Source organism: Bombina bombina, chromosome 6 (genome assembly GCF_027579735.1).
Source record: "Bombina bombina isolate aBomBom1 chromosome 6, aBomBom1.pri, whole genome shotgun sequence".
NCBI classification, from domain to species: Eukaryota; Metazoa; Chordata; class Amphibia; order Anura; family Bombinatoridae; genus Bombina; species Bombina bombina.
Genome location: NC_069504.1, coordinates 952134741 through 952153524, shown reverse-complemented (window position 1 = coordinate 952153524; position 18784 = coordinate 952134741). Strand labels below are relative to the sequence as shown.

At 40.4% G+C, this 18784-nt stretch overlaps 1 protein-coding gene across 1 annotated transcript in view; it reads left to right on the top strand.

The window, feature by feature from the left end:
• APBB3 (amyloid beta precursor protein binding family B member 3) overlaps positions 1-18784 on the top strand; it is a 139954-nt gene that overhangs the window by 105854 nt on the left and 15316 nt on the right. The window contains exon 11 of the mRNA XM_053719590.1: positions 3051-3166. Within this exon, the coding sequence (XP_053575565.1) occupies positions 3051-3166 (116 nt within the window). The remainder of the gene's footprint in view (positions 1-3050; positions 3167-18784) is intronic.

Here is an 18784-nt window from a genome sequence, read left to right as displayed (position 1 = left end):
AGTAATTGTAATTCTTATATGAATAAAATCTAGTTATTCAATAAGATAAGAAAATGATATAGGATTGGAGTTGAAGGTAAATAAGTCCTAAGACGATGAATATCATAAGAATGTGTAATTTTCCTGTTAAATGTGCCTCCTGAAGTAAACACTTAGTTCAGATAAGTAACAAGAAAAGATATCTTTGAACTTGCAAGTAGATTTTCCTGCAGATTCTTCACGCACTCACACAGCCACACTAAAATATATACAAAGTTCCATACACACTAATAGCCCCAGATTAGGAATCAAATGTGCTTAGAAGGAAATGAAGCAACAGCTCTGAATTTAAGTATAACTAAATTTCGAGTAAGTACAACCTAATGAAAGTCACTGTTTTACGTTGTACATTACCAAACTGTAGCGTGGAGAGCGGTGTGTCAATGTCCGTTTAGGAGCTGCAGGGTTAGCGTGGAGAGCCGAGAACGACAACTTGTGTGAAGCGGTTACCGCTGTGTGAGCGAGGCTTGGCCGGAAGTCAGGAAGTAGATCCGGAGGCTCAGGAATCCTTAGGCTAAAGCTCCGGTACGGTAAATCTCTATAAGAGCCTTAGTAACAGGCAGTAGAATAAGTGAGAACGAATATTTGAAATAGGAATAAAGGTTGTAACCTTTAGTAAACAGGACCTGAGGTAAAAAATCAGAATAGTGTTCCCAAGAACACACGCTATTAGGTCTTTAATTTTCAGGCAATTACAAACTGGGAAGTGCTTCCTTAAATAGGGATGAAGGTCAAGTGGGAGTGAAAATTGAAAGGTACATCACACTGATATACCACAGGAAAGTTTTCCTCTGTGAAAAGCACAATTGGGCAGAAAGAAGCTACTCCCAGGTGGCAACCGGGCCATAGAACAAGCTATTGATGCTGCTGTTTGTTCCTGGCAGACTGCTTCTCTTTCTGTTTTGCATATGTAAATATAACCCTGGGGATAGTCTCCCTAAGGGTGATAGGGGAAACCAGATGTGGACTCCTTGTCCAATGTGCTTAGAGGGATATGGCTGCACCTCACTGACGAGGCACAAAGAAGGCCAAAACAATCATCTTGGGTTGTCATGTTCCTTGTTCAGAGGAAAATTGCCTGGTATTTCGGGGCTGGACTGACCATGTTGGCGGGATCAGACTGATATACTACAGGAAAGTTTTCCTCTATGAAAAGCACAATTGGGCAGAAAGAAGCTACTCCCAGGTGGCAACCGGGCCATAGAACAAGCTATTGATGCTGCTGTTCCTTCCTGGCAGAATGCTTCTCTTTCTGTTTTGCATATGTAAATATGACCCTGGGGATAGTCTCCCTAAGGGTGATAGGGGAAACCAGATGTGGACTCCTTGTCCAATGTGCTTAGAGGGATATGGCTGCACCTCACTGACGAGGCACAAAGAAAGCCAAAACAATCATCTTGGGGTGTCATGTTCCTTGTTCAGAGGAAAATTGCCTGGTATTTCGGGGCTGGACTGACCATGTTGGCGGGATCAGACTGATATACTACAGGAAAGTTTTCCTCTATGAAAAGCACAATTGGGCAGAAAGAAGCTACTCCCAGGTGGCAACCGGGCCATAGAACAAGCTATTGATGCAGCTGTTCGTTCCTGGCAGACTGCTTCTCTTTCTGTTTAGCATATTCTGAATAGTAAATGGTGGATGTGGCAAAATTGGGACCCGGTAGTATTTTTTGCTGTATTTTATCTTATATCTCAGTTAATGAGGTATTTCTCTTGAGAATAGGGCATGTTTCTGATATTAGGTATCCCAATTATATATCAAAAAGTATGTCTAAAACATTAACTTAATCTGTAATATACATATTCTAGCTAGTCCCATAAATTAAGCGGTGTTATTGGTGTTCTTGCTATTGTATAGTTTTAAACCATACTAACGAGGTTCACGTATCTGGTTGGCTGAGACAGAGAGAAGGTATTCCATAATAACATGCACTCATTAAACATACCATTTATTTATAGATAAGCAGTGACTTTATCATTCTTTGATGACTTTATCATGACCACATTCCCCTACACCACTAATAATTCCTGCTTTAAAAGTGTACAATACAGACAAAACAACCACCAAACTCCTAATGACGTCAGCAAATTCTATCCATAAAATACACTGCAATGAAGAGACTCCATTCTTACCGCTAATCTGCTTTTAGTGATAAAATATAAACAGGCAGTACTTGCTATACTTGCAGATTAAAGAAAAAAAAATCATAATAAGCAATTCCTAGATAGTTATCACGAACTACATCCGCACTTTGGGGTAGATTTATCATAGTGCGAGCGGACATGATACGATGTAGCGTAACATTTCCGCTGCACATCGATGAATGCTGACAGCGTACGCTGTCGGCATTTATCATTGCACCAGCAGTTCTTGTGAACTGCTGGTGCAATTCCGCCCCCTTCAGATTCGCAGCCAATCGGGCGCTAGATGGGGGTGTCAATCAACCCGATCTTATTCGATCGGGTTGATTTCTGTCTGCGGCCTCAGAGCAGGCGGACAAGTTATGGAGCAGCCATCTGTAGACCGCTGCTTCATAACTGCTGTTTCCGGCAAGCCTGAAGGCTCGCGCGGAAACAGGGGCATCAAGCTCCATATGGAACTTGATAAATCGGCCCCATAATCACTTTAAGCTGAGGATATATAAAGTAAATGTTTAATATTAAAAATGGCAATAAATTACTTTTAGTTAATTCTGATACAACGTATATAGGCACATGTATATATGTATCAGGATAATAAGAATAAGAAAATATTTAACACCAAACATAGGGTTGCCTTTTATGACAGCATTCTAGGTGTTTCAGTGCTGTGAATGTAACTGCCATTTGTAATTTGTATTGTTAAACCACTTTTATGTTACGAGATGTATAGCCATTCACTTCTTTAAAACTTTATTTACTTCCCAGCTAAAAGTGAAAAAAACAGTAATTTAATGACGTAATTTGAACTTTGTGTACATTTCTGTAAGTAACTGTATAACAAACTTAAAGTCCTGTCTTTTTGCATGCAGGAATGGATGTTTTGAATGAAACAATTAAGGCTGTAACAAGCAGTACTCCCAGGGAACACTGGAAACCTGCTGCCATAGAAGTGACTGATATTCTTCTTACTGTTCATCAGCAAGAGGTATCCCATTAACATTATTCATTTACTTTTCTATTACTCTTGTCTACCAATCAGACATGACTAGGGATGCAATAAAACAAACATGAACACGTATATGTCAAGCCAAACATGCTTTTTTTCTTGTGTGGTAGCAATAGGCATCTGGGAAACTACTTGGTAAGTAAATAATATTAAGAATAGCTTTAGAGTATCCTTTGAGCTATTCCAAGTTGGCTTTTTTAAAAGAGCAAGTCATTCTCTACAACTGACTCACACAGTCTTAGTCAGTTCAAGGCCTTTTATCTGAATAAGATGATTTACTGGTACTAAAATAACTAGTCATCTATCTACAAAGCAACAACTTGTAACTGAATTTGTTAAATTGAGCCAACTTTATGTAATTTCGGTGATTTCAAGTTACATGTCATTCATCTACCAACTTCCTATGTCTAGTACTCAAAACAAAACTGTAATCTTCTTGTGTGATAATATTTAGCAGTTATTAATAGTTAGGTACATTTGGACAGGATTAAACAAATAAAAACATCCATGATGTGTATGGCTATTTATTTTGTTTTTAAAGTCATTTTCATTGAAACTGAGCAAATGCTTAATGGATAGAATAAAATGTATGCAAGACTGATTATAAACTCAGTTAGACTCTGTTAAGGTCTAGTGATCTCAAAGTCTACCTGTACCTGTTTTCCTGTTGGCTTTTTGTAGATATTACAACTTTGGCCAACATTTGAAGCCCCTGTCTTTAACCAAGTTTATCTAAATTTTTCAAACTCATAAGTTGTGGTCTTTGGAGATACATCTCTATATTATTCTTCTGTGAATTCCAAATCAACCACATTTCTGTTATATGAACACCATTTTACCTTGAACACCAGTCTTTATTTATTTGTATAGGTCATAGTTTACTATCTCTATAATTACAATTTTAAGATATGTGTCACCACAAATGGAGCTTTTTCACCCCAAACATTTTCTAGATGTAAAAGAAATTAAAAGCAGTTTCTTTCACAATCCTACAAAGCTGATCTTGGAGTATAAAGAGGATCACATTCTCAATGCACAGGTTTCATTGTTACTCAATCATTTCTATATGGTTTAAATTCTGTAGTTTGCAAAGGGAGAAAGTCTCACAGTTAATTACATGTAGATGGAAATTGTCTTAAATAAAAAAAAACTGCAACTGTGTAATAAATTTTATGTTGTGGTCCGATAGCCATATTTATATTTATACTTTTATGTCAGTTTAATACATTTTTTTTAATTCTTTTAATAGTTTACAAAATGAATATGGATAAAATTAGTTAATTTAGGGATAAAATTAGTTAACGTAGCAAGTCAATATCAATTAATATAATAGTTACTATGATGCAAGTAGTGCATTGCTTCCCTTAGGATAACATAAGTGTATTGATGGTTAAATTACATAAAGCACGTATGTTGAGGGGAAACCTGAAACACATTGGTATGGAAATAATTCCCATATGTAATAAAATAAAACTTGTTACTCATACCATGTATTTGGACATCAGTTCTTGGAATGAAAATCACCGCAATGCAGTACTGAAATCCATATAAATGAGTCAGCAGCCAGTAAAAATGCATCATATCATGGCCAATACACTGATCCTTCGCTCAAAGCCAACTCTATTAGGAAAATGAATTAGGATTGTTATCAAAACAACTCTAACACAAGGAATGTATTTCTTTTACTTTTAAAGGGGCAGTAAAGGCAAGATTAAAAGTGCATGATTCAGATACAGTATGGAATTTTAAACTAATTACCAATTTACTATGGAGAAGCGCAAAGAAAAAACAACCTTTTTTATGATAAATACGGGCGCACAGGTGCGCCTCTTCAAAGGAGAGCTGTGGAGAACTGATAGGAGAACAGAAAGGAGAATTCCCCAAATAATTGATAAATCAAGCCCTTGAACACAACACATAATAAATGGAGTGGTGCAGTGAGAAAACTCTTCAACTCATTTTGTTTTTTTAATTGAAGAACTGTTTATTTAGTTTTAAATTACATACAATATGCTATGAGGCTGTCAACATTTGAAAGTAACAATCCAAAACATGCTTGGTTTAAAGTGTAAAAACAAGTGAGTCTGCAGAGGTAACAGATGAGAAACAGTTTTAGCATCAATGTACATAACATACCAAATAGCATTTCACGGAATGTCTCACAATGGGAAATATAATGTGTGCTGCTGGTGATTGGTTTCATTTGCTGTAATGTAGTGGGGGGTTTGACCCTGATGATAAATGAGTTTCATGATGTGGATAAATTGTCTTACATTAGATTGTGTACGGATCTAATGCCGTTACATTTGGTTATTCAAGTATTCTTCCCATAGAAAACATATAAAGTGGTAGTCATTGATATGTTTATTTTGTGTATTGTTTCTTTGTTTTTTACTTTTTTTTGGCATGAAAATATTTAACCCCATAACGACCGCCATACCCTGTACGTTGCGTGGTCGTAAAGGGGTTTCCAAGTCCAGCTTTGCCATAAGCGGAAAAACTATGCTAGTACTGCATGCCTTATCTCCGGAAGCATGCAGATATGAGGGATTGTTTAATAGTACAGGGTACATCAGTGGCCATTAACAGGTGAAGTGTTTTAATAAAGTTGTGTGTTTAGATAGAAAGATAGATAGGCAGATAGATATACACAGATAAATATATGTCTCTTCAAATTATAAAATTAAAGAAACATTGAACCCCAAAATTTATTTATTTATATTATAAAATTTACTTCATTCTCTTTTTATACTTTGCTGAAAAACAGTTAGGGGTGTGAGTCCTGAGCACTATAATGCAGCAGTTTTGCAATGTTTTTAACAATGTTATACATTTCGAAGAGCACTAGATGGCAGTAGTTCCAAACAGTGCTTCATACATATGCATGCTAGCTAACTAGGTAGTTCTTTAACAAAGAATACCATAAGAATGAAGCAAATTTGATAATAGAAGTTATTTGGAAACTTTTTTTTATTTTAAATGGCATGCTCTGTCTGAATCATGAAATTATCTCTTTGCGTTTCATGTCCCTCAAATCTAAAAGAAAAACCAGAAATGTACTCTGACATACAGTTTATTAAAAAAAACTTATTGATATATAAACAGTTAAAATGAACTAAATTAGACACCGGTGTCACTTTAAAGATATCCTAAAATTCAATCTAAAACATACGTTAAAAATGATGACTAAGCTGCAAATATATGATTCAATTATTCTATTACAGACACATGTAGATAATGTTCAGTAAGCTACAATGAGATACTAAATGTTGTTTCAATATATAGCAATGCAACACTAACATACAAAATGAAAAAAGTGTTACAATGGGTAGAGGGAATAATTATATAACATTCCAATCATCTTAACTGTGTACAATAGACAATGTCCGGTGCACAAATATCAGCTGTCTTGACCAAGATATAAAAATTCCAGTAGACTAATGAATATATGATTCAATAGCCACAAGCGTTCAGCTTTACAAAGTTGTCCGTGTGTATTTATAAAAGCGTGATATTCCAATGTGCTAGTAACTGCAGTTTGTCATAGTCAAAATGGTTCAGATGTATTTATAAAAAAGATAAGTGACTTGATTAGCACAGCGTACAGCTCTGATAATATCTGTGTGTAGTAAACAAATACATGGATGTCCTATGTATATGTCACAGCAGTTAGTGTCACAGCAGTTAATGTCACAGCAGTTAATGCCAAATGAAAAAGACCCAGTGTTGTTAGGTCGTCTGTAATTCCGTTAGAGTACTCACAGTGCACTGCGATTATCGGGACTCCAGTTGTCGGGACTCTGATTTCGGTATTCGGCTTTACACCGGTCTTTCCTTGGGTGCTCTTACGTTCAGCCCCTATCGAACCAGCTCACCAACAGACTCAGGTCCTATCAAGACACACTTTGTTCTGCTTCTTTGCCGAACAAAGTGATCCTAGTTATCGGTTCAATCAGGTAGGAAACCTGATTGAACCGATAACTAGGATCATCTTGGAAATCGGAGTCCCGACAACTGGAGTCCCGATAATCGCAGTGCACTGTGAGTACTCTAACGGAATTACAAACGACCTAACCACACTGGGGCCTAGATTTGGAGTTTGGTGGTAGCCGTGAAAACGTTAGAGGCTCCTAACTCTGGTTTTAGGCTACCGCCGGTATTTGGAGTCAGTCAAAAAAGGGTCTAACGCTCACTTTTCAGCCGCGACTTTTCCATACCGCAGATCCCCTTACGTCATTTGCATATCCTATCTTTTCAATGGGATCTTTCTAACTCCGGTATTTAGAGTCGTGGCTGAAGTGAGCGTTAGAATTCTAACGACAAAACTCCAGCCGCAGAAAAAAGTCAGTAGTTAAGAGCTTTCTGGGCTAACGCCGGTTCATAAAGCTCTTAACTACTGTGCTCTAAAGTACACTAACACCCATAAACTACCTATGTACCCCTAAACCGAGGCCCCCCACATCGCCGACACTCGATTAAATTTTTTTAACCCCTAATCTGCCGACCGCCACCTACGTTATCCTTATGTACCCCTAATCTGCTGCCCCTAACACCGCCGACCCCTATATTATATTTATTAACCCCTAACCTGCCCCCTCAACGTCGCCGCCAACCTGTTAGGGACAGCAGATTAGGGGTACATAGGGATAATGTAAGTAGCGGCGGTTTACGGAGCGGCAGATTAGGGGTTAAAAATAATATGCAGGTGTCAGCGATAGCGGGGGCAGCAGATTAGGGGTTAATAAGTGTAAGGTTAGGGGTGTTTAGACTCGGGGTACATGTTAGAGTGTTAGGTGCAGACGTAGGAAGTGTTTCCCCATAGGAAACAATGGGGCTGAACGCGTTTTTTTGCAGGTGTTAGGTTTTTTTTCAGCTCAAACAGCCCCATTGTTTTGTATGGGGGAATCGTGCACGAGCACGTTTTTGAGGCTGGCCGCGTCCGTAAGCAACTCTGGTATCGAGAGTTGAAGTTGCGTTAAATATGCTATACGCTCCTTTTTTGGAGCCTAACGCAGCCATTCTGTGGACTCTCAATACCAGAGTTATTTTAAAGGTGCGGCCAGAAAAAACACAATTTATGCTTACCTGATAAATTTATTTCTCTTGTGGTGTATCCAGTCCACGGATCATCCATTACTTGTGGGATATTCTCATTCCCAACAGGAAGTTGCAAGAGGACACCCACAGCAGAGCTGTAATATAGCTCCTCCCCTAACTGTCATAGCCAGTCATTCGATCGAAAGAAGGAACCATAGGGTGTAGTGGTTACTGTAGTTTAAATTTAAAAATTACCTGCCTTAAAATGACAGGGCGGGCCGTGGACTGGATACACCACAAGAGAAATAAATTTATCAGGTAAGCATAAATTGTGTTTTCTCTTGTAAGGTGTATCCAGTCCACGGATCATCCATTACTTGTGGGATACCAATACCAAAGCTAAAGTACACGGATGAAGGGAGGGACAAGGCAGGAACTTAAATGGAAGGAACCACTGCCTGTAAAACCTTTCTCCCAAATATAGCCTCCGAAGAAGCAAAAGTATCAAATTTGTAAAATTTTGAAAAAGTATGAAGCAAAGACCAAGTCGCCGCCTTGCAAATCTGTTCAACAGAAGCCTCATTTTTAAAGGCCCAAGTGGAAGCCACAGCTCTAGTGGAATGAGCTGTAATCCTTTCAGGAGGCCGCTGTCCAGCAGTCTCATACGCTAAGCGGATTAAGCTTCTTAGCCAAAAAGAAAAAGAGGTTGCCAAAGCCTTTTGACCTCTCCTCTGTCCAGAGTAGACAACAAACAAAGCAGATGTTTGACGAAAATCTTTAGTAGCTTGTAAGTAAAACTTTAAAGCACAGACCACGTCCAGATTGTGTAACACAAGGATGGAACCACAATCTCTTGATTGATATTCTTGTTAGATACCACCTTAGGTAAGAACCCAGGTTTGGTACGCAGGACTACCTTATCCGTATGAAAAATCAGATAAGGAGAATCACATTGTAAGGCAGATAGCTCAGAGACTCTACCAGCCGAGGAAATAGCTACCAAAAAAAAAAGAACTTTCCAAGATAAAAGTTTGATATCTATGGAATGAAGAGGTTCAAACGGAACTCCTTGAAGAACCTTAAGAACCAAGTTTAAGCTCCATGGTGGAGCAACAGGTTTAAACACAGGCTTGATTCAAACTAAAGCCTGACAAAATGCCTGAACGTCTGGAACATCTGCCAAACGCTAGTGCAAAAGAATAGACAGAGCAAAAATCTGTCCCTTTAAGAAACTAGCTGACAATCCTTTTTCCAAACCTTCTTGGAGAAAAGATAAAATCCTAGGAATCCTGACCTTACTCCATGAGTAACCCTTGGATTCACACCAATAAAGATATCTACGCCATACCTTATGGTAAATTTTCCTGGTGACAGGCTTTCGTGCCTGTATTAAGGTATCAATAACTGACTCGGAGAAGCCACGCTTTGATAAAATCAAGCATTCAATCTCCAGGCAGTCAGCCTCAGAGAAATTAGATTTGGATGGTTGAAAGGACCCTGAAGTAGAAGGTCCTGTCTCAGAGGCAGAGACCATGGTGGAAAGGATGACATGTCCACTAGATCTGCATACCAGGTCCTGCGTGGCCACGCAGGTGCTATCAGAATCACCAATGCTCTCTCCTGCTTGATCTTGGCAATCAGTCGAGGGAGCAGAGGAAACGGTGGAAACACATAAGCCAGGTTGAAAGACCAGGGCGCTGCTAGAGTATCTATCAGTGTCGCCTTGGGATCCCTGGACCTGGATCCGTAACACGGAAGCTTGGCGTTCTGGCGAGACGCCATGAGATCCAGTTCTGGTTTGCCCCAATGGAGAATCAGTTGTGCAAATACCTCCGGATGGAGTTCCCACTCTCCCGGATGAAAAGTCTGACGACTTAGAAAATCCGCCTCCCAGTGCTCTACACCTGGGATATGGATAGCTGATAGGTGGCAAGAGTGAATCTCTGCCCAGTGAATTATTTTTGAAACTTCTAACATCTCTAGGGAACTTCTTGTTCCCCCCTCGATGGTTGATGTAAGCTACAGTCGTGATGTTGACCGACTGAAATCTGATGTACCTCAGAGTTGCTAACTGAGGTCAAACCAAAAGAGCCTTGAATATCGCTCTTAGTTCCAGAATATTTATTGGAAGGAGAGACTCCTCCTGAGTCCATGATCCCTGAGCCTTCAGGGAGTTCCAGACTGCGCCCCAACCTAGAAGGCTGGCATTTGTTGTTACAATAGTCCAATCTGGCCTGCGAAGGTCATACCTTTGGACAGATGGACCCGAGATAGCCACCAGGGAAGAGGATCCCTGGTCTCTTGGTCCAGATTCAGTTGAGGGGCCAAATCTGTGTAATCCCCGCTCCACTGACTGAGCCTGCATAGTTGCAGCGGTCTGAGATGTAAGCGTGCAAACGGCACTATGTCGATTGCCGCTACCATTAAGCCGATTACTTCCATACACTGAGCCACCAAAGGGCGCGGAATGGAATGAAGAACCCAACAGGAATTTAGAAGCTTTGATAACCTGGACTCCGTCAAGGTAAATTTTCATTTCTACAGAATCTATCAGAGTCCCTAGAAAGGAAACTTGTGAGTGGGGATAGAGAACACTTTTCCTCGTTCACTTTCCACCCATGCGACCTCAGAAATGCCAGTACTACGTCCGTATGAGACTTGGCAATTTGGAAGTTTGACGCCTGTATCAGGATGTCGTCTAAATAAGGGGCTACTGCTATGCACCGCGGCCTTAGGACCGCCAAAAGCGACCCTAGAACCTTTGTAAAGATTCTTGGGGCTGTAGCTAATCCAAAGGGAAGAGCTACAACTGGTAATGCCTGTCTTGAAAGGCAAACCTGAAAAACCGATGATGATCTTTGTGTATCGGAATGTGAAGATAACCATCCTTTAGATCCACTGTAGTCATATATTGACCCTCCTGGATCAGTGGTAGGATGGTACGAATAGTTTCTATCTTGAACGACGGAACTTTGAGGAATTTGTTTAAGATCTTTAGATCCAAAATCGGTCTGAAGGTTCCCTCTTTTTTGGGAACCACAAACAGATTTGAGTAAAAACCCTGTTCCTCCTTTGGAACTGGATGGATCACTCCCATAACTAGGAGGTCTCGTACACAGTGTAAGAATGCCTCACTCTTTATCTGGTTTGCAGATAATTGTGAAAGGTGAAATCTCCCTTTTGGGGGGGAAGCTTTGAAGTCCAGAAGATATCCCTGGGATATAATTTCCAACCCCCAGGGATCCTGAACATCTCTTGCCCACGCCTGGGCGAAGAGTGAAAGTCTGCCCCCTACTAGATCCGTTACCAGATAGGGGGTCATTCCTTCATGCTGTCTTAGAGGCAGCAGCAGGCTTTTTGACCTGCTTACCTTTTTTCTAGGTCTGGTTTGGTCTCCAGACCGTCTTGGATTGAGCAAAAGTTCCCTCTTGTTTATTATTAGAGGAAGTTGATGCCGCACCTGCCTTGAAGTTTCGAAAGGCACGAAAATTAGACTGTTTGGCCCTAGATTTGGACCTGTCCTGAGGAAGGGCACAACCTTTTCCTCCTGTGATATCAGTAATAATCTCCTTCAAACCAGGCCCGAATAGGGTTTGCCCCTTGAAGGGAATGTTAAGTAGCTTAGATTTTAAAGTCACGTCAGCTGACCATGATTTAAGCCATAGCGCTCTGTGCGCCTGTATAGCAAAACCAGAATTCTTAGCCGTTAGTTTATTCAAATGAACAATGGCATCAGAAATAAAATAATTGGCTAGCTTAAGTGCTCTAAGTTTGCCAAGTATGTCATCCAATGGAGTCTCTACCTGTAAAGCCTCTTCCAGAGACTCAACCCAGTACGCCGCAGCAGCAGTGACAGGGGCAATGCATGCAATGGGCTGTAGGATAAAACCTTGTTGAATAAATATTTTCTTAAGGTAACCTTCTAATTTTTTATCCATTGGCTCTAAAAAAGCACAACTGTCCTCGACAGGGATAGTAGTACGCTTTGCTAGAGTAGAAACTGCTCCCTCCACCTTAGGGACTGTCTGCCATAAGTCCCGTGTGGTGGCGTCTATTGGAAAACATTTTTCTAAAAATAGGAGGGGAAGAGAACGGCACACCTGGTCTATCCCATTCCTTATTAATAATTTATGTAAACCTTTTAGGTATTGGAAAAACATCAGTACACACCGGCACTGCAAAGCATTTATCCAGTCTACAAAATTTCTCTGGCATTGCAATGGTATCACAGTCATTCAGAGCAGCTAAAACCTCCCTAAGTAACACGCGGAGGTGTTCAAGCTTAAATTTAAATGTAGAAATATTAGAATCAGGTATCTTTCCTGAGTCATTAACATCACCCACTGACTGAAGCTCTCCTTCCTCAGCTTCTGCATATTGTGAGGCAGTATCAGACATGGTTCTTAAAGCGTCAGTATGCTCTGCATTTTGTCTCACCCTAGAGCTATCTAGCTAACCTCTAAGTTCAGGTAGTCTGGCTAATACCGCTGACAGTGTATTATCCATGACTGCCGCCATGTCTTGTAAAGTAAATGCTATGGGCGCCCTAGATGTACTTGGCGCCATTTGAGCGTGAGTCCCTTGGGCGGGAGTCAAAGGGTCTAACACGTGGGGAGAGTTAGTCGGCATAACTTTCCCCTCGTCAGATTCCTCTGGTGATAATTTTTTTTAAAACAGAATATGATCTTTATTGCAAAAATTAAATCAGTACATTTGGTACACATTCTAAGAGGGGGTTCCACCATGGCTTTTAAACATAATGAACAAGGAGTTTCTTCTATGTCAGACATGTTTATACAGACTAGCAATGAGACTAGCAAGCTTGGAAAACACTTTAAATCAAGTTAACAAGCAAATATAAAAAACGGTACTGTGCCTTTAAGAGAAACAAATTTTGTCAGAATTTGAAAAACAGTGAAAAAATGCAGTAAATCAAACAAATTTTTACAGTGTATGTAATAGGCTAGCAGAGCATTGCATCCACTTGCAAATGGATGATTAACCCCTTAGTTCAAAAAACGGATCAAAAAAACGAAATAGACGTTTTTTTTTTGGTTTTTTTTGGGTTTTTTTTACAGTCACAACCAACTGCCACAGCAAGCTGTGGTCCTACCTTCCCCAATAAACGACTTTGGAAAGCCTTTGAGCCCTTTAGAGATGTCCTATTGCATACAGGGGACTCCTGAGGGAAGCTGGATGTCACAGTTTGTAATTTTAACTGCACCAACTGTAACTTTTATACTATAAGCCAGCCATGTGGAAAAAAACTAGGCCCCAATAAAGTTTTATCACCAATGCATATATAAAAACGATTAAACATGCCAGCAAACGTTTATATTGCAATATCATAAGGGTATTACCCCTGGGAGTAAGCATGATACCAGTCGTTATTAAATCACTGTATTCAGGCTTAACTTACATTAATCCGGTATCAGCAGCATTTTCTAGTGTTTTCCATCTCTAGAAAAAATTATTACTGCACATACCTGATAGCAGAATAAACTGCACGCCATTCTCTCACTGAAGTTACCTCATCTGTGTAATTCCCTCAGACATATGTGAGAATAGCAATGGATCTTAGTTACAACCTGCTAAGATCATAGAAACCTCAGGCAGATTCTACTTCTATTTACTGCCTGAGATAAAATAGCACAACTCTGGTACTATTTAAAAATAACAAACTTTGGATTGAAGAAAATAACCTAACTATATTTAACCACTCTCTCCTACAACATCCTAGCTTGTTGAGAGTTGCAAGAGAATGACTGGCTATGACAGTTAGGGGAGGAGCTATATTACAGCTCTGCTGTGGGTGTCCTCTTGCAACTTCCTGTTGGGAATGAGAATATCCCACAAGTAATGGATGATCCGTGGACTGGATACACCTTACAAGAGAAAAGCCAGCGTTAGCTACGCGGGTCGTTACCCAAAACTCTAAATCTAGCCGTGGGTCTTTTTCATTTGGCATTAACCGCTGTGACACTAACTGCTGTGACACTAACTGCTGTGACATATACATAGGACATCCACGTATTTGTTTACTACACACGGATATTATCAGAGCTGTACGCTGTGCTAATCAAGTCACTTATTTTTTTTATAAATACATCTGAACCATTTTGACTATGACAAACTGCAGTTACTAGCACATTGGAATATCACGCTTTTATAAATACACACGGACAACTTTGTAAAGCTGAACGCTTGTGGCTATTGAATCATATATTCATTAGTCTACTATAATTTTTATATCTTGGCCAATACAGCTGATATTTGTGCACAGGACATTGTATATTGTACACAGTTAAGATGATTGGAATGTTATATAATTATTCCCTCTACCCATTGTAACACTTTTTTCATTTTGTTGCGTTGCTATATATTAAAACAACATTTAGTATCTCATTGTAGCTTACTGAATATTATCTACATGGGTCTGTAAATAGAATTATTGGATCATATATTTGCAGCTTAGTCATCATTTTTAACATATGTTTTAGATTGAATTTTAAGATATCGTTAAAGTGACACCGGTGTCTAATTTAGTTAATTTTAACTGTTTATATAGCAATAAGTTTTTTTAATAAACTGTATGTCAGAGTACATTTCTGGTTTTACTTATACCTTATAGGACTTTATTTCATTTGTGATTATCACATCATACATTCAAAGGGAAATAGCATTTATTTCTCTTGTTAAGTGTATCCAGTCCACGGATCATCCATTACTTGTGGGATATTCTCCTTCCCAACAGGAAGTTGCAAGAGGATCACCCACAGCAGAGCTGCTATATAGCTCCTCCCCTCACTGCCATATCCAGTCATTCTCTTGCAACTCTCAACAAAGATGGATGTAGTAAGAGGAGAGTGGTGTATTATAGTTAGTTTTTTAACTTCAATCAAAAGTTTGTTATTTTTAAATGGTACCGGAGTGTACTGTTTATCTCAGGCAGTATTTAGAAGAAGAATCTGCCTGCATTTTCTATGAACTTAGCAGAAGTAACTAAGATCCATGGCTGTTCTCACATATTCTGAGGAGTGAGGTAACTTCAGAGAGGGAATGGCGTGCAGGTTTTCCTGCAATAAGGTATGTGCAGTTAATATATTTCTAGGGATGGAATTTGCTAGAAAAATGCTGCTGATACCGGATTAATGTAAGTTAAGCCTTAAATGCAGTGATAGCGACTGGTATCAGGCTTATTAACAGAGATACATACTCTTATAAAAGTGTAATATAAAACGTTTGCTGGCATGTTATTCGTTTTTATATATGTTTGGTGACAAAACTTATTGGGGCCTAGTTTTTTTCCACATGGCTGGTTTGATTTTTGCCTAGAAACAGGCTTTCCACTGTTGCAATATGAGTGGGAAGGGCCTATTTCAGTGCTTTTCTGTGCAGATAAAATACTGACAGAGACATTCAGCTTCCCTCTGCATGATACAGTACATCTCTGAAGGGCTCAAAAGGCTTCAAAGTCGTGTTTGAGGAGGGTAACAATCACAGTAGACTGTGGCAGTTGTTGTGACTGTGTTTAAAAAACGTTTTTGTCATTTATTATTCTGTTTTTGTAATTAAGGGGTTAATCATCCATTTGCAAGTGGGTGCAATGCTCTGCTGACTTGTTACATACACTAAAAATTTTGTTAGTGTAACTGCCTTTTTTCACTGTTATTTCAAATTTTGTCAAAATTTGTTTCTCTTAAAGGCACAGTAACGTTTTTTTATATTGCTTGTTAACTTGCTTTAAAGTGTTTTCCAAGCTTGCTAGTCTCATTGCTAGTCTGTACAAACATGTCTGAAACAGAGGATACTTGTTCATTATGTTTAAAAGCCATGGTGGAGCCCCATAGGAGAATGTGTACTAAATGTATTGATTTCACCTTAAACAGTAAAGATCAGTCTTTATCTATAAAAGAATTGTCACCAGAGGGGTCTGTCGAGGGGGAAGTTATGCCGACTAACTCTCCCCACGTGTCGGACCCTTCGCCTCCCGCTCAAGGGACGCACGCTAATATGGTGCCAAGTACATCAGGGACGCCCATAGCGATTACTTTGCAGGACATGGCTGCAATCATGAATAATACCCTGTCAGAGGTATTATCCAGATTGCCTGAATTGAGAGGAAAGCGCGATAGCTCTAGGGTTAGACGAGATACAGAGCGCGTAGATGCTGTAAGAGCCATGTCTGATACTGCGTCACAATATGCAGAACCTGAGGATGGAGAGCTTCAGTCTGTGGGTGACGTTTCTGAATCGGGGAGACCTGATTCAGAGATTTCTAATTTTAAATTTAAGCTTGAGAACCTCCGTGTATTGGTTGGGGAGGTATTAGCTGCTCTGAATGACTGTGACACAATTGCAGTGCCAGAGAAATTGTGTAGGCTGGATAAATACTATGCAGTGCCGGTGAGTACTGATGTTTTTCCAATACCTAAAAGGCTTACAGAAATTATTAGTAAGGAGTGGGATAGGCCCGGAGTGCCCTTTCCCCACCCCCTATATTTAGAAAAATGTTTCCAATAGATGCCACTACACGGGACTTATGGCAGACTGTCCCTAAGGTGGAGGGAGCAGTTTCTACTTTAGCAAAGCGTACCACTATCCCGGTTGAGGACAGTTGTGCTTTTTCAGATCCAATGGATAAAAAATTAGAGGGTTACCTTAAGAAAATGTTTATTCAACAAGGTTTTATTTTACAGCCCCTTGCATGCATTGCCCCTGTCACTGCTGCGGCGGCATTCTGGTTTGAGGCCCTGGAAGAGGCCATCCATACAGCTCCATTGACTGAAATTGTTGACAAGCTTAGAACTCTTAAGCTAGCTAACTCATTTGTTTCTGATGCCATTGTTCATTTGACTAAACTAACGGCTAAGAATTCCGGATTCGCCATCCAGGCGCGTAGGGCACTATGGCTCAAATCCTGGTCAGCTGATGTGACTTCAAAGTCTAAATTACTCAACATTCCTTTCAAGGGGCAGACCTTATTCGGGCCTGGTTTGAAAGAAATTATTGCTGACATTACTGGAGGTAAGGGTCATACCCTTCCTCAGGACAGGGCCAAATCAAAAGCCAAACAGTCTAATTTTCGTGCCTTTCGAAATTTCAAGGCAGGTGCAGCATCATCTTCCTCTGCTTCAAAACAAGAGGGAACTTTTGCTCAATCCAAGCAGGCCTGGACACCTAACCAGTCCTGGAACAAGGGCAAGCAGGCCAGAAAGCCTGCTGCTGCCTCTAAGACAGCATGAAGGAGCGGCCCCTATCCGACAACGGATCTAGTAGGGGGCAGACTCTCTCTCTTCGCCCAGGCGTGGGCAAGAGATGTTCAGGATCCCTGGGTGTTGGAGATCATATCTCAGGGATATCTTCTGGACTTCAAAGCTTCTCCTCCACAAGGGAGATTTCACCTTTCAAGATTATCTGCAAACCAGATAAAGAAAGAGGCATTCCTAAGCTGTGTACAAGATCTCCTTGTAATGGGAGTGATCCATCCAGTTCCGCGGACGGAACAAGGACAGGGGTTTTATTCAAATCTGTTTGTGGTTCCCAAAAAAGAGGGAACCTTCAGACCAATTTTGGATTTAAAGATCCTAAACAAATTCCTCAGAGTTCCGTCATTCAAGATGGAAACTATTCGAACCATTTTACCCATGATCCAACCTACCTTCACATTCCGATTCACAAGAATCATCATCAGTTCCTGAGGTTTGCCTTTCTAGACAGACATTACCAATTTGTAGCTCTTCCATTCGGGTTGGCTACAGCCCCAAGAATTTTTACAAAGGTTCTGGGTTCACATCTGGCGGTCCTAAGACCGCGAGGCATAGCGGTGGCTCCTTACCTGGACGATATCCTGATACAGGCGTCAAGCTTTCAAATTGCCAAATCTCATACAGAGATAGTTCTGGCATTCCTGAGGTCGCATGGGTGGAAAGCGAACGAAGAAAAGAGTTCTCTATCTCCTCTCACGAGGGTTTCCTTCCTAGGGACTCTAATAGATTCTGTAGAAATGAAAATTTGCCTGACGGAGTCCAGGTTATCAAAACTTCTAAATGCTTGCCGTGTTCTTCACTCCATTCCGCGCCCCACGGTGGCTCAGTGCATGGAAGTAATCGGCTTAATGGTAGCGGCGATGGACATAGTGCCATTCGCGCGCCTGCATCTCAGACCGCTGCAATTATGCATGCTCAGTCAGTGGAATGGGGATTACACAGATTTGTCCCCTCTACTAAATCTGGATCAGGAAACCAGAGATTCTCTTCTCTGGTGGTTATCTCGGGCCCATCTGTCCAAGGGTATGACCTTTCGCAGACCAGATTGGACAATTGTAACAACAGATGCCAGCCTTCTAGGTTGGGGTGCAGTCTGGAACTCCCTGAAGGCTCAGGGTTCATGGACTCAGGAGGAGAAACTCCTCCCAATAAATATTCTGGAGTTAAGAGCAATATTCAATGCTCTTCTGGCTTGGCCTCAGCTAGCAACACTGGGGTTCATCAGATTTCAGTCGGACAACATCACGACTGTGGCTTACATCAACCATCAAGGGGGAACCAGGAGTTCCCT